The sequence below is a fragment of the Archocentrus centrarchus genome, unplaced genomic scaffold, assembly GCF_007364275.1.
Source record: "Archocentrus centrarchus isolate MPI-CPG fArcCen1 unplaced genomic scaffold, fArcCen1 scaffold_72_ctg1, whole genome shotgun sequence".
Lineage (NCBI taxonomy): Eukaryota > Metazoa > Chordata > Actinopteri > Cichliformes > Cichlidae > Archocentrus > Archocentrus centrarchus.
This window is the reverse complement of record NW_022060287.1, coordinates 565,414-587,787: the sequence shown is the minus strand read 5'-3', so window position 1 is coordinate 587,787 and position 22,374 is coordinate 565,414. Positions and strand designations below refer to the sequence as shown.

The following is a 22,374-nucleotide window of genomic DNA, read 5'->3' as shown; positions in this document are numbered from 1 at the left end:
GACCGGAAAGTAATCCGGTCTCACTGCATAGCATGCCAGCACAGTTAGTAGTCATTGGCAATGACTATACTGAGCCGCACCACGGATTGCGCAATCCGTGGTGCGGCTCGCCGGGCTGGTGCCTCACCGTTCGTCTCTTAGTATTTGACCGGCAAATGCGAAAATTCAGCGATTTTGAAAAAACTAATCTAAAAATGGTGTAGTTAAATGGAAAAGAACTTTAAAATACAAATCACTGAATGAATATAACCATTTAATTTATTTTTTAATTTTATATTTCCACGATGACAGGTGAGGCCGTGCCTCACCTGCCTCCCCTGACTGCACGTCACTGTCCAGGGGCCAGAGCAGGCGACATTCATGGAAATTTGAAACTGCTGGCTAAGGCTAATCGTAGATTTGGTAAGATCGTTATTCACGTCGGCAGTAATGACACCCGGTTACGCCAATCGGAGGTCACTAAAATTAATATTGACTCGGTGTGTAACTTTGCAAAAACGATGTCGGACTCTGTAGTTTTCTCTGGGCCCCTCCCCAATCAGACCAGGAGCGACATGTTTAGCCGCATGTTCTCCTTGAATCGCTGGCTGTCTGAGTGGTGTCCAAAAAATGACGTGGGCTTCATAGATAATTGGCAAAGTTTCTGGGGAAAACCTGGTCTTGTTAGGAGAGACAGCATCCATCCCACTTTGGATGGAGCAGCTCTCATTTCTAGAAATCTGGCCAAATTTATTAACCCTCCTAAAAACTGACTACCCAGGGTTGAGACCAGGAAGCAGAGTTGCAGTCTTACACGCCTCTCTGCAGCTTCTCTCCTCCTGCCATCCCCCCAAAACCCCATCCCCATAGAGTCGGTGCCTGCTCCCAGACCACCAAAAACCAAAGCGAAAATCAGCAAAAAGCTATTTAAGCATAAAAATTCAAAAACAATAAATAATACAGCTTCATCAACTGCACCAAAGAATAAAACAATTAAATGTGGATTGTTAAACATTAGGTCTCTCTCTTCCAAGTCCCTATTAGTAAATGATTTAATAATTGATCAACGTATTGATTTATTCTGCCTTACAGAAACCTGGTTACAGCAGGATGAATATGTTAGTTTAAATGAATCAACACCCCCGAGTCACAGTAACTGTCAGAATGCTCGAAGCACAGGTCGAGGAGGAGGATTAGCTGCAATCTTCAATTCCAGCTTATTAATTAATCAAAGACCCAGACAAAGTTTTCATTCTTTTGAAAGCCTGACTCTTAGTCTTGTCCATCCTAATTGGGAAAATCAAAAACCTGTTTTATTTGTTATTATCTGTCGTCCACCTGGTCCCTACTCAGAGTTTCTGTCTGATTTCTCAGACTTTTTATCTGATTTAGTGCTCAGTTCAGATAAAATAATTATAGTGGGTGATTTTAACATCCATGTAGATGCTGAGAATGACAGCCTCAACACTGCATTTAATCTATTGTTAGATTCAATTGGCTTCTCTCAAAATGTAAAGGAGCCCACCCACCACTTTAATCATACTCTGGATCTTGTCCTAACATATGGCATAGAAACTGAAGACTTAACAGTATTCCCTGAAAGCCCCCTCCTGTCTGATCATTTCTTAGTAACATTTACATTTACTTTAATGGATTACACAGCAGTGGGGAATAAGTTTTATTACAGTAGAAGTCTTTCTGAAAGTGCTGTAACTAAGTTTAAAGATCTAATTCCTTCATTATTATGCTCTTCAGTGCCAACACAGTGCAGAGCAGCTACCTAAACTCTGCTCCCAGTGAGGTCGATTATCTCGTCAATAGTTTTACATCCTCACTGCGTATAATTTTGGATACTGTGGCTCCTCTGAAAAAGAAAGCTTCAAATCAGAAGTGCCTGACTCCGTGGTATAATTCACAAACGCACAGCTTAAAGCAGATAACCCGAAAGCTGGAGAGGGAATGGCGTCTCACTAAATTAGAAGATGCTCATTTAGCCTGGAAAAAGAGTTTGTTGCTCTATAAAAAAGCCCTCCGTAAAGCTAGGACATCTTACTATTCATCATTAATTGAAGAAAATAAGAACAACCCCAGGTTTCTTTTCAGCACTGTAGCCAGGCTGACAAAGAGTCAGAGCTCTGTAGAGCCGAGTATTCCTTTCACTTTAACTAGTAGTGACTTCATGGATTTCTTTACAAATAAGATTTTAGACATTAGAGAAAAAATTATTCATAACCATCTCAAAGATTATTCTTCATGTTGGGCTGCTTTCAGCACTGCTGGTATTTGTTTAGACTCTTTGGCTCCAGCTGATCTTTCAGAGTTAACTTCAATAGTTATTTCCTCCAAACCAGCAACATGTTTATTAGATCCCATTCCTACTAGACTGTTCAAAGAAGTCTTTCCAATTATTGATGCTTTAATCTTAAAAATGATCAATCAGTCTTTATTAGTTGGCTATGTACCACAGACCTTCAAGGTGGCTGTAATTAAACCTCTACTTAAAAAGCCATCACTTGACCCAGCTGTCTTAGCTAATTATAGGCCAATCTCCAACCTTCCTTTTCTCTCAAAGATCCTTGAAAGAGTAGTTGTAAAACAGCTAAATGATCATCTGCAGAGGAACGGTTTATTTGAAGAGTTTCAGTCAGGTTTCAGAATTCATCACAGTACAGAAACAGCATTAGTGAAGGTTACAAATGATCTTCTTACAGCCTCTGACAGTGGACTCATCTCTGTTCTTGTCCTGTTGGACCTCAGTGCAGCTTTTGATACTGTTGACCATAACATTTTATTACAGAGATTAGAGCTTGCTATAGGTATTAAAGGTACTGCACTGCAGTGGTTTGAATCATATTTATCTCATAGACTCCAATTTGTTCATGTAAATGGGGAGTCTTCTTCACACACTAAGGTTAATTATGGAGTTCCACAGGGTTCTGTGCTAGGACCAATTTTATTTACATTATACATGCTTCCCTTAGGCAGTATTATTAGAAAGCACTGCATCAATTTTCATTGTTATGCAGATGATACTCAGCTTTACCTATCAATGAAGCCAGATGACGCACATCAATTATCTAAACTGCAGGAATGTCTTAAAGACATTAAGGCCTGGATGACCTCTAATTTCCTGCTTCTAAATTCAGATCAAACTGAAGTTCTTGTTCTCGGCCCCACAAATCTTAGAAACATGGTGTCTAACCAGATACTTACTCTGGATGGCATTACTTTGGCCTCCAGTAACACTGTGAGAAATCTTGGAGTCATTTTTGACCAGGATATGTCCTTCAATGCACATATTAAACAAATATGTAGGACCGCTTTTTTGCATTTGCGCAATATTTCTAAAATTAGAAACATCCTTTCTCAGAGTGATGCTGAAAAGCTCATTCATGCATTTATTACTTCTAGGCTGGATTATTGTAATTCATTATTATCAGGATGCCCTAAAAGCTCCCTGAAAAGCGTTCAGCTGATCCAAAATGCTGCAGCTAGAGTACTGACAGGGACTAGAAAGAGAGAGCAGATTTCTCCCATATTGGCTTCTCTTCATTGGCTCCCAGTTAAATCTAGAATAGATTTTAAAATCCTTCTCCTCACCTACAAGGTCTTGAATAATCAGGCACCATCTTATCTCAAAGACCTCATAGTCCCATATCACCCCAACAGAGCACTTCGCTCTCAGACTGCTGGCTTACTTGTGGTTCCTAGGATACTTAAGAGTAGAATGGGAGGCAGCGCCTTCAGCTTTCAGGCCCCTCTTCTGTGGAACCAGCTTCCAGCTTGGATTCGGGAGACAGACACCCTCTCTATTTTTAAGATTAGGCTTAAAACTTTCCTTTATGATAAAGCTTATACAGTAGTTAGGGCTGGATCAGGTGACCCTGAACCATCCCTTAGTTATGCTGCTATAGGCCTAGTCTGCTGGGGGGTTCACATAATGCACTGTTTCTCATTCACCTTATTTACTTTGTTTATACTCCACTCTGCATTTAATCATTAATTGATATTAATCTGTGGCTCTCTTCCACAGCATGTCTTTCTCTCCCCTCAGCCCAACCGGTCGCGGCAGATGACTGCCCCTCCCTGAGCCTGGTTCTGCTGGAGGTTTCTTCCTGTTAAAAGGGAGTTTTTCCTTTCCACTGTCGCCAAGTGCTGCTCATAGGGGGTCGTTTTGACTGTTGGGTTTTCTCTGTATTATTGTTGGGTCTTTACCCACAATACAAAGCGCCTTGAGGCGACAGTTTGTTGTGATTTGGCGCTATATAAATAAAATTGAATTGAATTGAATTGAGTGTGTCACCTGTGACAGTGATCCAGCTGGATGGAGACTCTCCATGACCGCTGATGTCACACTTGTAGAGGCCTTCATCAGACCTGGAAACATGCTGGATGGTCATGTGACCTGTAGGCTGCTTCCTGATGAGGGAGCCATCTTTATAGAAAGCAGCTGGGAGGTTGGAGGGAGTGGTCTCTGTTTGACAGAGCAGAGTGACGTCATCTCCCTCCATCACAGGGAGGACAGGACTCTGCAGGATCACTGATCCACCTCAACACAGAGACAAACTACAGCATTTCATCCATTTACACACAGCTTCATCAACACTAACTCCACACACTCAGCTTACCAGAGACTGTGAGGTTAACCATGTTACTGATGGCACCCTCTGTGGACTCACACCAGTAAACTCCACTGTCCAATGGAAAGACGTAGCTGATGGTACATGAAGAACGAGCAGGTTTTCCAAACCCATCTCCACACTGAGCCCTCTGTACTTTGCTTGTGTTTCTCCTCAGAGTCCATCCAGCAGAGCTGTCGTCCTCCTCACAGCTCAGAGACACAAAATCTCCTTCAAAGAACTGAGAGCTGCTGGGACTCACAGTCAGACGAGCTGTTGGAGAATTCAGTTTATTCTGAGTAAAACACAATGACCTGCTGAGCCTGACAAGTAATGTGTTAGAGTGACTACATCACATTCATCTCTCTCATGATGTCTGTTTGTTGAGAAGATCGTTCTAAAGGACACAAATATGTGCAAAGATTTTGTGTTTGTCATTCTTATCAGAATAGGGATTTGTGCTAATATATTCTCATGTGTAATTTTTTTCATTGTATTTTTTACTGGAAGTTACAATTTGAAAATGTCTCTGTTAATGTTGCAGAGTAACACAAAGGCAGGCAATTAGTTTGTACACAGGGGAAATAATCTCTCTTCCTCCCGGTGGGACATGCACAGAACACTTCACCCAAGAGGCGCCCAGGAGGCATCCTAGTCAGATGCCCGATGGATGGACACAGGAAATAAGTAGGTAATGTTGCGTTTGAAGCAACGAATGAAAGGTTCATCATACAACTTTGTTTTGATGCTGCAGCCAAATGAAGGATCTCTCAGACTTTGATTGTTTTTTCAGCCTGTAAAAATGCATGCAAATAAATCAAAGAACTTTAAAATGGTGTGATATAAAATCAACATCAGGTTAGGGATAACAGAACCAAAAAATGTGCTATCCTCTAATGAGGCAGGCTTGGACACATTAAAAATCAGTTCATCTGACACGTTATATGGAAGTTAGTTAGAAACGCTTGAAACTGTCAGATAGGAAGGTTACTGACCTTGGTTTGTGGTGCAGATCAGCACTGAGACCAGAACTAAAGAGAAATTAAACTCAGGTTAGTTTGAGCAGGTCCGATTACAGCACGGCTCCTTCCTGGTACCAAACCTCCCTCCACTTCCTCCTCTGCACTGGCTCAGATCTCTGCACTCATGTCACACTTAAACACTGCATAGTTATGTGTATGTTTGTTCAGCTGTAATCCCTCTGATTTATGATCACTTTAATAGTCAAGCCCTTTACTTTGAATTATGCCAGAACCTTGTTGATGGCTACCAAAAGCATCTGGTTGAGGTGTGACACATTTAACCAAATATTGTTGGGGTGTATGTATATATGTGAGCCTGTTAATCCACTGAGGATTAAAGAAATTCCTAAATAAATTTGAACCTGTGCACCAAATACTTGTTTATTAAAGTCATTAAAGATGAGTGCTGTATATTCATCCCACCCTGGAAACAGAACAGCTCAAAGAAATCATTAAAGCCCAAAATCACCATTCATGCCTATGATGAGTGGATTATTGAAAATCTTTTATATCTAATATGAGTTTTTGTATTTAGAAGCACTTTATCAGACATTATAGTTGAACAGTGAATCTCACTTCCTGTTTCCTTAATGCTAATCAATAAAACCATTTTTAATATCATTTTTTCATAAAATCTTTGTTCCTCTGACATCATGTATCTGACCATTAGTGCGACTCAGCTGATGTCATAGATGCTATAATGAGTTAAGACATTAAGGATTGTACTTACATAACAGCTGATGAAGAGACACTGGATTCATTTTACTTCCTCAGACCTCACTGTCAGGAACACTTGTTCCTGACAGAGAAGTTAAATCAACTTCCTTCCTTTTTTTTTTTTTTTTTTTTTTTGCTTTATCTAAATAACAGCTGTTGAACCCGAGAGATCACGTGACCTGATGATGTAAAACAAGTTCAAAATACCCTGGAAATCTTTCAGTTATCTGACACCCTTTCATATCTTCTTATGGAGTTTCAGGCATTTCCCACATTACTGTAGATGACTGGTTGATCTGTGCTGCCTCTAGACTAAGTACTGTGGGTCACTGATAAGTGTCATGTTTAAGCATAAACTGGAACCCATGAGCAGACTCAGACTACTGATGACAGTTTTAAAGGTATTTACAATAAACTTTATTGAAGAGCAAACATGGTGGCTCAAAGACGGGTTAGTGAGTCGGGGGAATGATTTCGCTCAGGGTGCGGGGCTGATGGGTCTGCTGGAGAAGAGAGGCAGAGTAAACAGTGACCAGTGTGAAATTAATACAATGAATCACAGCTTACCTGATGTCAGGCAGGTGGAGTTGCAGAGGTAGTGTGGATACTTTGGTGTCAGGTTAGTGGCAGGTAACTTTCTTTTCATGGGTTTCTTGACTGGGAGTTAGTTTCAGGAACATTTCTGGGCTCAGGAAACTCCTCAAGGAAACGTGGGTTATGGTACAGGTGAGTATTGCACAGGCTTTAGGCAGGTAACAAGAGAGCAGAAGAGAACAAGGTAAAAGTCAAATGTGTCAAACTCATCCGGCCACATCCGGACCACGAGATAATTTAATATGGCTATGATTAATGGCCTACATGTAAATAGTGCTCCTAACACTTATACTACAAATCCCACAATGCACTGCAACAGCTGCCACGCAGGTGTGCACTAACCTGTTTTCCAGCATTGCCAATGACACATTGATCAGTGATCAGTGGATAAAAACATCGGTCAGCACTTTTTACTGCAACATTTTAGCGAGTCTGACCCCCAAAAATGGCCAAACGAAAAGTGGACTTTAAAACAGGCAGAGGACCTGATCACTGACATCGGAGGTAAACCCGTGTGTCTCTTGTCCTCGCCTGCGATGTGAGCTGACAGTGCGTCACACAGCAGGACAGGACGTGTCATAATCACAGTAACACAGACAGTGAACTTTATAAAAGGCAAAGGTTTAAATCACTGAAATCTGTCAGTTCTGTTAGCTGCTGTTAGCTGGCGTAACTAAACCTTTCTTTGTGACTCTAACATTGTTGGACTCAGACACTTACATTCTCACATATGATTGAGAAGGTAATCGAACTGTTAATCAGAGGGAAAGTGTGATTTTTAGATAGAGATAGATGGATACTTCATTGATCCCAAAGGAAATTAGGGCATCCAGCAACTTAACATGCATGATAAATAGAGTCCAGACAATGGAGGTAAAAAAAAAATTGAACAAGACATACTAAGAAACTATAGTATTATACAAACTATACCAAGCTGTAGAGGGGCTTAGTGCTTGGAGACAAGGAAACAAAACAAAGAACACGGGGATATGAATGAGACCGAGAGTACAGTATATATGTACAAATGTGGAGGACACCCTGGGCTGGAAGTGAGCCGGTCCTTTTTGGTGCTGGCGGTGTTGTTGCTGTTGGTGTTATGATGGTTTTGTGATCAACAAAAAGAAAAATCAGGTCAAATTTCAGATTGGTCTCCCTCAGTAACTCTGTGAGTCTCCTGCTGCTGTTCTTATTGCTCAGCTCAAACACGCAGGGCGATAAAGGCAGACAGCAGGCAGCGGTCATCTAACATGTTCTGAATTTGGTGCTTTTGTAAAGGACAGTTTGTGGTTGTGGAGGAGCTTTATCGTTAAATAAAAGCCCGGCCTACCCTGCCACCTGAAGAACATCACACACTCAAACAGCAGTAGGACAGACAGCGTCTAACTGAGCTGATCAGGAATTCCTGAATCATTCAGTTTCATCCAGTATTCAAAGTTTTCTTCTAAGTTCAAAGTATCATTTTTTTTAAACAGCTCTACAATCAAACTTTTCCACTTCGTGAGCTGTTTACAAAACAGCAGCAGCTCACATGTTAATTTAAAAATAATATTTCAAGAATGTCAAATTATTATGTTTAGACATTAATCTGGATTTTTTCAGCATAATTTTGTATTTATGGACAGAAAGGGGGGAGAGAAAGTTCATTACATAAATTCATCATTTCAGTGTAGTTTACAGCATTAGAGCCACATTTGCTTCCTCTTCAGCAGCTGTTTCTGAGACCCTAGTTGACCTTGTGATGTGATGTTTGAGCCACAAACTCAGCTTTTACTGCTCCGCAGGTTACAGTGTGTCAGTGCTGTGTGGATTGTAGAAACTCGCTCTTGTGTTTATTAGTGTTGAGGATTCATTAATCAGCTTAAGAGTGACTGCACTGATGTGTAGAGTCAGGTATTTCATCTATTTTCATTACAGACAATATTCAGCCTGTTTCTTATTTCACTTTAAATGTTGCAAGAGCTCTTCAGGTATCGAACGTTTTTCATTATAGTGTTTTTATTTTTATACTGTTAAAGTTCTAATATTTGTTTGTTTTTTTTACTGTGAGTGTTTCTTAATCCAGTGTATTTTGTTTTCTCCAGCTGTAAATAATAATTTTCATCAGAAGCTGTTTCTCCTGTTGGACTAACTGCTGCAGTTTTTCTATGAGCTGGAATGTCGTGGTCCAGGGTCCTGTGGACCCCGTGTTTTGTTTTGCTTATTTTTTTTCTGTTCTGTTTTGGGTTTCTTTTGTTTGTGGCGTTTAATTTGCTTTCTGGTTTCTTGTGTTTCCTGGTGTCAACTCTGCAACTTGGTTCCGTCTTCTGTCTTCCTGTTTTATTTTGATAGTTGTCTGGTCCCTGTCTGTCGTGTTCAGTTTTGCTTCCCCTGGTCTCGTCAAGGTAATCAGCCTCACCTGTGTTCCCACCTGTTTCCTCTTCCCTCACCAGCCCTCCTGTGTATTGAAGTCCCGTGTTTGCTCTGCCTGTTATTGTGTCGTCGTCTTTGTCTAATGGTTCCCGCGCTGTGTGCTTTCTGTTTGATTACCCTGTTTTCTGGAGATTCTAGTTGAGTTTATTTTTGTTCTGCATTCTGTGCCTCTGGTCCTGTCCAGCCCTGCCTTGTGTTTGCTCTGCCAGCTAATAAAGCTGTTTGACATTTTACCTCTGTCTGGCATATCCTGCATTGGGGTTCTCTTTCCTGCCTGCCACACAGCCGTTACACGACATGGAGTCATTTCAAAGCAAACACAGCACCACTGTGCAGGCCTGTAATCTCAACTGCATGTAAAACAGATGATAATGCGAGAATAAAACCTTATTGTAAAACTGAAAAAATGAGTACTGATTTTTCTCTCAATGTAACTCTGTAAATGACTGAGTCCTGTGCTAATAACAGGAAATAATATGCATGAAGGAATAAATAATTTAGTCCAGTGGAAGCGATGTCATGTAAACAGGAACTTTTGCTCTATTGGCTCTTTGGCTATTATGAACAATTCTTACAGTAAATTATTGTTGGGATCCCCGGGACCTCAGTCAGTAGTCCATGTTATATCATTTATATCTGTGTTGGGAGGATGTGGGTAATATATACACATTTAATTACACCTACAAATTTACACATTTACTGTCACACAAGCGCAGCTGCTTTCCGTGTAACTTTCCTTTCATACCTGGGATGCACCATCTTATCAGCTTAACTGTGAGCCAAGAAACCTGTGAAAACAGAAACTTACCTGCCACCAAATTATCCACAGTGCCTCTGCAGTTCTGCCGGACAGCCCCTCCAAATCAGGAAAACCAGAAACCATCAATTAAGCTGCCATTTCTCTGTGCCACATTCATCGTATTATTTTCACATTGGTCACTGTTAACTCCGCCTCTCTTCTCCAGCAGACCCACCAGCCCCGCACCCTGAGTGAACTCATCCCCCGAGTCACTAACCAGTCTTTGGTCCACCGTTTTTGCTGTTCAACAAATGTTTTAAAACTGTCGTCTTAGTCTGCTCATTGGTTCCAGTTTATGCTTAAGCATGATACCTATCAGTGAACCCACAGTACTTAGTCTGGAGTGGATCAGATCAACCAGTCATCTACAGTAATGTGGAAAATACCTGAAACTCCATAAGAAGGGGGGCTAAAGCTGCAGAAACAGTTTCAGGGTGTTCTCAGTGTGAGCAAGAACTTGTAAAGTAAAATGAAGAACACATCTTATAAGAAAGGGTCTCAGATAACAGAATAATCCAGAATAATAATCCTGGGTATGCTGAACCTGTAGTAGAGCAGCAGGTCAGGTGATCTCTGGTGTTTAACGACTTTAAATAAAGCAAAAAAAAAGAAGAAGAAGAAAAGAAAAAAAAGGAAGGAAGTTGGTTTAACTTCTGTCACAAACAAGTGTTGAGCTCAGTGAGGTCTGAGGAAGTAAAATGAATCCAGTGTCTCTTCATCAGCTGTTCTGTAAGTACAATCATTAATGTCACAATTTAACTCATTATAACATCTCAGCTTAGTCGTACTAGAGTGCTCAGATACATGCTGCGATACACAGTCCTGTCGCCAGATCTCAGTCTTAAGAGGGGCTTATGAAATCCAACAGGGGGGCACCACTATTATTAGCTTGATTAGTGATCTGGCTTGGGTGGGGGAGCCAGGGCGGGCCCAAGCGTATCAGTGGGCGGGCACGGCCCCCTAGGGCCCGCCCATAGCGACAGGTCTGGCGATACATGTCAGAGGAACAGACATGTTATAAAGAAATTATATTTAAAAAGCTTTTATTGATTAGCATTAAGAAAACAAGAAGTGAGATTCACTGACTACTATACAACTATAATTTAAAAAATGTCTGATGAAGCACTTCAAAATACAAAAAGTCATGTAAATATAAAAGATTATCAATAATCTATGTACAGTTATGATCAGATGCTTACGTCCAGTCATCATAGGCATGGATGGTGATTTTGGGGTTTAATGACTTCTGTGAGCTGTTCTGTTTCCAGGGTGGGATGAATATAAAACACGCATCTATAAGGACTTTAATAAACAAGAAGAAGAAGAAGAAGAAACAGCCTTTATTGTCCCACAGAGGGGAAATTTGGGTGTAACAGCAGCCGCAGTTATTATAAATATAAATAAAGATATAATAATTCACACTATTAAGAAAAGAATATATATAAAATCAACAAACAATATTAACCTTAATACTACTAATAATAATAACACTATATACAATGTACATGATGTGCCTGTGTGTTGAACCTTAACAGGCCGGACTATTTACAGTATATTATATATTATCCTACATTGTGTAGGCTATTGTGGTTTTTGTTGGGAGCAGTGATGGTTATAAAGTCTTACAGCTGCTGGGAGGAAGGATCTGCGGTAACGCTCCTTTGTGCATTTAGGATGCAGCAGTCTGTCACTGAAGGAGCTCTCCAGCTCAGCAACAGTTTCATGCATGGGATGGGAGACCTTGTCCATCAGTGATGTTATTTTGGTCAGAGTCCTTCTGTCTCCCACCACCTGCACTGAGTCGAGAGGACATCCTAGGACAGAGCTGGCTTTCCTGATGAGCTTGTCTATCCTCTTCCTCTCAGCTGTAGACAAGCTGCTGCTCCACCATACTGCTGCATAGAAGATGGCTGATGCCACCACAGAGTCATAGAAGGTCTTCAGGAGTGTCCCCTGCACTCCAAAAGACCTCAGCCTTCTCAGCAGGTAGAGTCTGCTCTGACCCTTCCTGTAGAGCGCATCAGTGTTATGAGTCCAGTCCAGTTTATTGTTTAGGTGAACACCCAGGTACTTATAAGAGTCCACTATCTCAATGTCCACTCCCTGGATGTTCACCGGTGTCCGTGTGGTGGGTCTGCGCCTGCGGAAATCCACCACCAGCTCCTTGGTTTTAGCGGCGTTGATCAGGAGGTGGTTCCGCTGGCACCAGTCCACAAAGTCCTGAGTCCACTGTCTGTACTCTGAGTCATCCTCACCTGTGATGAGGCCAACTATGGCAGAGTTGTCAGAGAACTTCTGCAGATGGCAGCGTGGGGAGTTGATGGAGAAGTCTGCAGTGTAGAGGGTGAAGAGGAACGGTGCCAGCACAGTTCCCTGTGGGGCCCCCGTACTGCAGACCAGCCTGTCAGAGACACAGCCCTGTGTCCTCACGTACTGTGGGCGGTCAGTGAGGTAGTCCAGTATCCACTCGGAGATGTGGTGGTCCACTCCTGACAGTTCCAGCTTGTCTCTCAGAAGTCCTGGCTGGATGGTGTTAAAAGCACTGGAGAAATCAAAGAACATGATCCTCACAGTGCTTCCAGGCTTCTCCAGGTGGGGCAGAGCTCGGTGCAGGAGGTAGATGATGACATCATCCACCCCGATGCCAGGCCGGTAGGCGAACTGCAGCGGGTCCAACGAAGACGACACCATGAGGCGTAGATGGTTGAGGACCAGCCTCTCGAGGGTCTTCATTAGATGCGATGTCAGGGCTACCGGCCTGTAGCTGCTGAGATCCTTTGGATGTTTGGTCTTTGGTACCGGTACCACACAGGAGGTCTTCCACAGTTGTGGTACTTTCCCCAGCTTCAAGCTCAGGTTGAACATGTATCCCATGATGCCACACAGCTGATCTGCGCAGCACCTCAGGAGCCTGGAGCTGATGCCGTCTGGACCAGCAGCCTTTCGCACCTTGATCTTACGTAGCTCCTTCCTCACATGATGAGTTGAGAGGGACAAGATGGAGGTGGGGGATGGGGGTTGTGAGATGGAGTCCTCAGAAGTGAAGGGGGTGGGTGATGGCTGAGAGCTGAGAGGTGTGAGGTCCCAAGAAGAAGAAAGGTTGGCAGTCATTAAAGATGGTGGGGCTGACAGCAGGGGGGACTGGGCTGGGGGAGGGGTGGGTGGCTGGTCAAACCTGTTAAAGAACTGGTTCAGGTTGTTAACCCACTCTAAGTCTCCCACAACCCTAGGGCTTGGTTTGTGGCCTGAAATTGAGTTCAAACTCCTCCAAACCCCACTGATGTTGCTCTGCTGTAGCTGGTCCTCCATCTTCTTCCTGTAGATGTTTTTTCCATCCCTGATTTTCCTTCTCAGATCCTTCTGCACGGCTCTCAGCTCCTCCTTATTTCCTGATCTAAAGGCTCTCTTCTTCTCCTTCAGGAGAGCCTTTATTTCAGAGTTGATCCAGGGTTTGTTGTTTGAAAAACACCATACCCTCCTGGTGGGCACAGTGTTTTCCACGCAGAAATTGATGTAATCAGTGATGCAGTCCGTGATGCTGTCGATGTCCTCCCCATGAGGGGCACAAAGCTCTTCCCACACAGTGGAGCTAAAGCAGTCTCTCAGAGCTTCTTCAGTCTCCTCAGACCATTTCTTCACTGTGTGTGTCACAACTGGTTCTCTGTGTACCAAGGGTTTGTACACAGGCTGGAGATGAACCAGGTTGTGATCTGAGCCCCCCAGGGGAGGCAGAGGTGATGAGCAGTATGCCTCCTTGATGTTGGCATACAGTAGATCCAGTGTGTTGGTATTCCTGGTGTGGCAGGTGACATACTGGGTGAAGGTGGGGAGAGTGGAGGACAGGGAGACGTGGTTAAAGTCCCCTGAGATCAGAAAGAGGGCCTGTGGGTGCTGTGTTTGGAGTCTGCTGGTAGTAGCATGGAGGACATCGCAGGCTGCAGCAGCGTTAGCAGAGGGCGGCACATACACAGTTATCACAATAACATGTGAAAACTCCCGAGGAAGATAGTGCGGTCTCATACCAACAGTGAGCAGTTCAATGTCCTTACTGCAGAGCGTCTCTTTGATGGTTAGATGTCTGGAGTTGCACCATCTATCGTTTACAAACACAGCCAGACCCCCGCCCCTCTTCTTACCACTCTCCTTGGTTCTGTCGGCACGGATCAAATGAAAGCCGTCCATGTTTATGTGTGAGTCCGGGGTTAGCTCGGTTAGCCACGTCTCCGTCAGGCACATGAGGCTGCTCTCCCGGTAGCTCCTTTGATGTCGCGTTAGCGCCGCCAGCTCGTCCACTTTGTTGGGAAGAGATCTCACGTTTCCCATGATGATGGACGGGATGACGGGCCTGTACCTTCTCCCCTGGCAACGACGACCTATGCCCGCACGTCTCCCGCGTCTCTTCCTTCTCAGTTCGCGGGGAATATCGAGTCGTTCTGCAGGAGTAGGCACAGCGGAGCTCCCGATGGAGATCAGCTGGTCCCGAGAGTAAACAATAGGAGCGTGGCCACTCTCGCAGTCTCCAAACATAAACACCATAAAAAGGGTAAATAAAAACAAAGTTTTCCAGAAAAAAGTCTGCTCCATCATGAGGAAAAAGAGCAGAAGATACAGAAACACAAAAACACATCTAATACTAAACAAAATGAGAAAAAACACGGAATTAGTGCGGAGCTGCTGAAACTGGCTGCCTGCTCGCGCGGCGCCGGAAGTAACAAGTGTGAATTTATGTAGGATTTTCTTTAAAGTAAACATATTTAGGGTGGCTGTGGCTCAGGAAGCAGACCAGGTCACCTACAAATAGGAAGGTTGGCGGTTCAATTTATGGCTCCTTTTGGCTGCTTGCCAAAGTGTCCTTGGGCAATATACTGAACTCCAAGTTGCTCTCCAACACAAGCATTGGAGTATGACTGTTAGACAGTAAGCACTTAGCTTAGATACACATGGAAGTGCTTGTGTGAATGCAGATGTGTTGTATAAGCGCTTTGAGTGCTCAATCAGAGTAGAAAAGCACTATATAAGAACTAGTCCATTTACCATACAGGCTCAGATACATACATACACCCCACTAATATTTGATTAAATGTGTCTTAGCAAATCACACCTCAACCAAATGCTTTTGGTAGATATCAAAAAGTCCATCCATCCATCCATCCATCCATCCATCCATCCATCCATCCATCCATTCTCTTCCGCTTATCCGGGGCCGGGTCGCAGGCGCAGCAGCCTAAGCAAAGAAGCCCAGGCCTCCCTCTCCCCAGCCACCTCCTCCAGCTCATCCAGAGAGACCCCAAGGCATTCCCAGGCCAGCCAAGAGATATAATCTCCCCAGCGTGTCCTGGGTCTACCACGTGGCCTCCTACCTGTAGGACATGCCCGGAACACCTCACCCAAGAGGCGGCCAGGAGGCGTCCTAATCAGATGCCCGAGCCACCTCAACTGGCTCCTTTCGATGTGGAGGTGCAGCGGCTCTACTCTGAGCCCTTTCCAGATGGCCGAACTCCTCACCTTATCTCTAAGGGAGAGGCCAGCCACCCTTCGAAGGAAACTCATTTCTGCCGCTTGTATTCACGATCTTATTCTTTCGGTCACTACCCAAAGCTCGTGACCATAGGTGAGGGTAGGAACGTAGCTCGACCGGTAAATCGAGAGCTTTGCTTTTACACTAAGCTCCCTCTTCACCATGACAGACCGGTGCAGCGTCTGCATCACTGCAGAAGCAGCCCCGATCCGTCTGTCGATCTCCCGCTCCCTTCTCCCATCACTCGTGAACAAGACCCCGAGATACTTGAACTCCTCCACTTGGGGCAGGAACTCGTTCCTGAGCCGGAGAGGGCACTCCACCCTTTTCCGGCTGAGGACCATGGCCTCAGACTTAGAGGTGCTGATTCTCATGCCTCATGACATCAAAAAGATTCTGGTATAATTCAAAGTAAAGGGCTTAACTATTAAAATGATCATAAATCAGAGGGATTACAGCTGGACAAACTTCCAAATGCCAGTTTTGTGCCACACATAATTATGAAGTATTTAAGTGTGACATAGGTGCTCTGCAGAGATCTGAGACACTGTAGAGGAGGCAGTGAAGGGGAGCTCCACTGCCTCCTCTACAGTGTCTCAGTTTGGTACCAGGAAGCAGCCGTGCTGTAATTGGACCTGCTCAAATTAACCTGAGTTTAATTTCTCTTTAGTTCTGATCTCACTGCTGATCTGCACCACAAACCAAGGTCAGTAACCTTCTTTTCTGACAATAAAGTTTCTTTAATATTGCAAATAGTGTTAATGCTGCAGCCAAAGAGCAAGACAAGAAAACTGATCAAATGTATCCAATAGCACCTTTTTGGGGTGATGGAATTAAATAGCTTCCAAGTGTATCCCAGAGCAGTTGTGATCTGACTACATACTGAGTTACTGTCTTTAGTATCAAAAAACTATAATTACCCAATTTACATCCATTTTTACAGGCTGAACAAGACAAACCACAGCCTGAGAGATCAAGTATTTATTTGGCTGCAGCATCAAAACTAATTTTTATAATGACCCTTCCATGAAGATTGCATGACGCACAGTGCTGGATTCATTGCTTCAAAGTATAATGTGATATTTTACTTAGTTCCTCTGTGAAGAAACTAATTACTGACATTGCCATTGTGTTATTCTGCAACACTGACAAATGCATTTTCATATTTTAATTTACAGTGAAAGATACAATGAAAAACCCCACAAGGGTAAACTTTTACCTGTTACATGTAGCAGAAATCACAGTGTACAGTCATATTAGTGTCCTTTAGTGCAACAGTACCATGTACCATGCTTCTATTCCCTTTAAAAATGTATCGCTCTGACATTTTGTCCTGACTTGTCTACAAGCAGATGTTAGCTGATTGTTGCAAAAAACCACATTTGATGTTTTTTACTTGCCCAAGTTCTATAATCGAAGTGCAAATATGATTATTAAATGTAAAGTCCTCACTGAATTTAGGAACAGTACTGCTTTACATTTAGAGATAAATGTAGTGTAAATACTCAAATTACTTTAGTAATGTGTTACCCCAGTACTGCTTATGAAGACTATTGTTGTTGTCTTAGTTTGTCAGGGTCAGCAGGTCATTGTGTTTAACTCAGAATAAACTGAATTCTCCAACAGCTCATCTGACTGTGAGTCCCAGCAGCTCTCAGTTCTTTAAAGGAGACTTTGTGTCTCTGAGCTGTGAGGAGGACGACAGCTCTGCTGGATGGACTCTGAGGAGAAACACAAGGACACAACAGAGGACTCAGTGTGGAGACTCTGGGTTTGGAAAACCAGCTGGTTCTTCCTGTAACATCAGCTACATTGACCCATTGGACAGTGGAGTTTACTGGTGTGAGTCCAGAGAGGGTGCCATCAGTAACATGGTTAACCTCACAGTCTCTGGTAAGCTGAGTGTGTGGAGTTAGTGTTGATGAAGCTGTGTGTAAATGGATGAAATGCTGTAGTTTGTCTCTGTGTTGAGGTGGATCAGTGATCCTGCAGAGTCCTGGCCTCCCTGTGATGGAGGGAGATGACGTCACTCTGCTCTGTCAAACAAAGACCACTCCCTCCAACCTCCCAGCTGCTTTCTATAAAGATGGCTCCCTCATCAGGAAGCAGCCTACAGGTCACATGACCATCCAGCATGTTTCCAGATCTGATGAAGGCCTCTACAAGTGTGACATCAGCGGTCATGAAGAGTCTCCATCCAGCTGGATCACTGTCACAGGTGAGGAGCTTCACTCTGATTTCACCTCTTATTTCATCCACAAATTCACCTGAACAGGTGGGATTCTCTCTGCAGGTAAACCTACAACCACAGCACCACCTGGCACCACCTCATCTTTGCCTCCTGATTCGTCCGTCCTCCACCTTGTGATCAGACTGCTCATCCATCTGGTGGTGTTCTGTCCGTATTTCATCTCCACTCTCCTGATGGTGTCTTTATATCGACACAGAGCCTCAGGTAACACTCTAAATCATTCACTGATCAATCAATATGCTGATGATAAACTCCTCTCTCTGTCTGAAATCTTCATGTATCAGTAAAAAACTGATACATGTAAAAAACTGATACATGTTCTACATATTATTTTTACAGGAAATGACCTTTGTGCCTCAATCCCACCCACTCAGCCTGAGCAGGGATGGGATATGGATGAGGAGTATGATGATGTCACCACAGAGCATCACTTCTGAATCAGAGCTCTATTGTGTCTCTGTGGGTCTCGCTAACTTTGTCCTCTCCACCTCTGAACAAATGGACTCTGATCTTCAAATCTGAATATTTTTTTTTACATAAACAGCAAATATTCCTGCTCAGAGGAGGATTTACTGCAGCTCTGTAACTAATTTACTGTACAAACCATTCAGTTTATTTCCAAATGAATTCTGCAGCTGTTTTTCAATCAGATATTTGGGAAAACCTAATGTGTGCTACGTTCTGTTTTATTGTTGGTGTTTCCTCTGGGCATCTCCTTCCTGACCAGCTGATTGGACAAAGTTTTCATGGTTCTTTGTCTCTGACCCAGCGTTTTGAGTTTGATACTTTACGTCTGTTCATTATTATATTTTCTCTTTAGTTCTTTATTCTTGTTATGTTTAGTTTGACATTCTAGCTCATATCTCCTGCTTTTTTCCCCCCTTTTCCCTGATTAGCTTCAGCTGTTCACCCTGGTGTTTCCCATTTCTCTGATTACCTCTGTGTATATTTAAACCTTTAGATTGTCTGGTTTAAGATTTATGGACTTGGTTTTTTGGTGCCTGTTGGTACCTGCTACCTGCCTCACCTTAATAAAGGCTTGTTTGTTGTTCATTAATTTTAGTAAATAAGCAGCCACACAGTTTATTTACTCTCTTTCTGACCAAATGTCAGAAGTTGTGAGGTACAAACCTGTTCCAGCTCACCTCCCGTGTGTCAGCTATCAGCTACAGACACAAAGTGTTTCTATTAATCAGAAACATAATTAATGAAATCAATACTTTGATTAATATATTCAAGAATTTAATTTTGTGATAATTGTAAAAAAAAAAAAAAAGAGCTGCAAAAAGTCTGAGGGGGTTGGAGAGTCAGTGAAGGCATCACACAAATGCTGATGTTGCAAAGCACTGAAATCTTTTCACGTGACTTTTTGCCAACACTAACCACAACTCTGACACCCAGTCACAGAGCAAGAGGAGGAAGAGGAAGAGGAGGGTTTTATTGCTGTGAGCTGGTCTCAGTGTTGGTGTGATGTCAGTGAGCAGCAGGATGGAGGAATCGTCTCTGCTCTGTAAGTTCACTCTGTGTTTTCATGGCTCTGCTGTCTTGTTGAATGTCCAGAGACTTTGTGCAGTGAAGGTATCAGGTCAGCTCAGTGTGTAGTTTGAGCTGCTGTCACTGACAGGAAGATCAACCTTTATGTTTGAGATCGTCCTCGTCTCTGAAAACTCCTCCAACTTCCTGATGAAAAGGATCAACTTTATGTCAGGATGGAGGAAACATCTCTGCTGTGGCTGCTCTGTAAGTTCACTCTGTGTCTGTTTCTAGAAGATTCAGCTGATGAAATCTATAAAAGCAAACAGTCCTCTGTAGCTGGTTTTTAGTGATGTTTGACTCTAACATCAATGTTTGAAGTGTAATATTTGTAATCAACAATCTTCCTCCTTCCTGCTCTGATTGTGCTTCAGTATTTTCTCACAGTAACCACAGAGATGCTGTCTGCTCTGCTCTCTGATCACTTCACTCTAAACTGACCTGAGACTCATTTCTCTTTAGTTCTGACTTCACTGCTGAGCTGCAGCACAAACCAAGGTCAGTAACTTCATCGTGTAACAGATTAAAACTATTAAAGGGTTTTTCTGCATGTTGTTAGTTTTAGTGCTAATATATGAACACATTTAGCACAGATCTGTATCCTAATGAAGACAAAAATGCTTTACTGTCATATTCATGAACTTTGGTGCAACCAGATTCAAAGTAACATGAATCTCGTCCCCTTTGGCTGCTCTGTGATTTTTGTGCTGTGATCTTGATGAGCTGAAGTCAGGTGATCACTGCTGAACATTTGATGTTTCTGGAGATAATTAAAATGCTTCTTGTCAGAATAAATCAGAATAAACTGAATTCTCCAACAGCTCGTCTGACTGTGAGTCCCAGCAGCTCTCAGTTCTTTGAAGGAGACTTTGTGACTCTGAGCTGTGAGGAGGACGACAGCTCTGCTGGATGGACTCTGAGGAGAAATGCAACCAACCTACAGAGGACTCAGTGTGGAGACGAGTGGGGGAAACCAGCTGGTTCTTCCTGTACCGTCAGCTACATTGACCCATTAGACAGTGGAGTTTACTGGTGTGAGTCCAGAGAGGGTGCCATCAGTAACATGGTTAACCTCACAGTCTCTGGTAAGCTGAGTGTGTGGAGTTAGTGTTGATGAAGCTGTGTGTAAATGGATGAAATGCTGTAGTTTGTCTCTGTGTTGAGGTGGATCAGTGATCCTGCAGAGTCCTGTCCTCCCTGTGATGGAGGGAGATGACGTCACTCTGCTCTGTCAAACAAAGACCACTCCCTCCAACCTCCCAGCTGCTTTCTATAAAGATGGCTCCCTCATCAGGAAGCAGACTACAGGTCACATGACCATCCAGCATGTTTCCAGGTCTGATGAAGGCCTCTACAAGTGTGACATCAGCGGTCATGGAGAGTCTCCATCCAGCTGGATCACTGTCACAGGTGACACACTCACCTGTCTGTGTTTCTGCAGGTTTCAACATTCACAATGTGACCATAACTTAATGACTGTGTTTGCTTTATTGTAGAGAGACACACCACCACACCTCCACCTACATCCACACCTCCACCTACATCCACCCCTCCATCACTCTCCTCTCCTGTTCTCTCTATGATGTCATTTGTTGGATCATTCTGTGTTGTGGTTCTGCTGGTGAAACATGTTTGCAGGAAAGTTAAAGTTGAAACTCAGATTTGTGGAGTTTGTGTGTCCTTTTTTTAAATTAGGTACCTTTTCATACAGACTCTCATGGTTATTATTGTTTGTATTTATTTTCTGTGAGCATGTTATTGGTTTAAAGTTTGACATTTGAAAAAGACTAAAACACATTTCAACTTTTTCTTAGATTAAAGGTACATTTTCTTTTTAATAATTTAATCTGATCAAAAAAAGGATTGAATAGATGATATCACATATAATGATATCAAATCATCAGTCTATCTCTCTGAGCTCACTGACTATTGAACCATCTGTTTGTGGCTAACAGCTCTGCAGTCAACCAGTTTCCTGTTTCTCATTAAATTAACAAAATGTAGGCTGAATGTGTTTGACCACAGGCATTAAAAAAGAAGAAGAAATGTGTGTAAATATTTGTAAAAGCATCTCTGTAAAGTCTGCACACAAATCAGGAATCAAAACTGTTTGATCCATAATTCTGATCTTTTCACTTTGTTTAATTTTACTGCTTCATATTTATGGTTTAACTTCAAATCCTGAATCTGTTCTACATTTATTCATCCATCTGACATGAACAGCCTCAAAGACCTGAACCCTTTTTGTCTAACGATTTCTGCAGCAGCATCTACTCAATCAGCTGTGCGACCCACAGTGAGTCCTCTGTGTGTGTTTCATTGTGCAGTCACTGATGCAGCTGCAGTCGACTCAGACGTGAGACCAGAAGACGTCAAAGACAAGAAACACAGGTCAAAGATACGAGGTACAGCTGCTCTCCTCTGTCTCCACGCTGACTCTGATTATATTCTGACTTCTCTTTAAGCTGAATGAATTCATTAGAAATAGCCAATAGTTATGGGTTATGGACACGTGAGGCCTTAATGGGACTACCTCATTGATTCAGCCTGCTTATATGTGTGAGATGTCAGGTGTGTTGTGACCTTTGAACCACACCTGTGTCAGAACATTTTGCCCACAGCTGTTTACCAGAATGAGCCCAGATTAGACCCAAACTGTCCTTGAATTCAAGGACTTTTCAAAGCCCTGCAGATCCAGCCACAGCATCAACTTCTTTCAGTTTACACTGAAAGAAGGTGTGAGCTTTGTGGTCGTCGACCCTCCAATTCTCAGAAATACCCCCCCCCCCCCCCCCCCCCCCCCCCCCCCAGTGCTGTAGTTATTCTGAGGTTCACAGCAGAGGTGTTAGGATGGACCAAAGCTCACAGCCTGCTGCGGTTTATAAGAGCTTCACCTTCATCTGCTCACACTGCTGCAGTAATAAAACATGTTT

General features: G+C 43.0%; 1 protein-coding gene across 1 annotated transcript in view; it reads right to left on the bottom strand.

Annotated features, from left to right (window-relative positions):
- The window catches only part of LOC115777778 (low affinity immunoglobulin gamma Fc region receptor III-like), a 29,910-nt gene extending 22,927 nt beyond the window's left edge, over positions 1–6,983 (bottom strand). Inside the window, exons 1-4 of the mRNA XM_030725763.1 lie at positions 6,905–6,983; positions 5,594–5,629; positions 4,608–4,871; positions 4,283–4,528 (exon numbers count right to left, since the gene is read on the bottom strand). Of these exons, the coding sequence (XP_030581623.1) occupies positions 4,283–4,528; positions 4,608–4,871; positions 5,594–5,629; positions 6,905–6,983 (625 nt within the window). The remainder of the gene's footprint in view (positions 1–4,282; positions 4,529–4,607; positions 4,872–5,593; positions 5,630–6,904) is intronic.
- Positions 6,984–22,374: the final 15,391 nt, after the last annotated feature.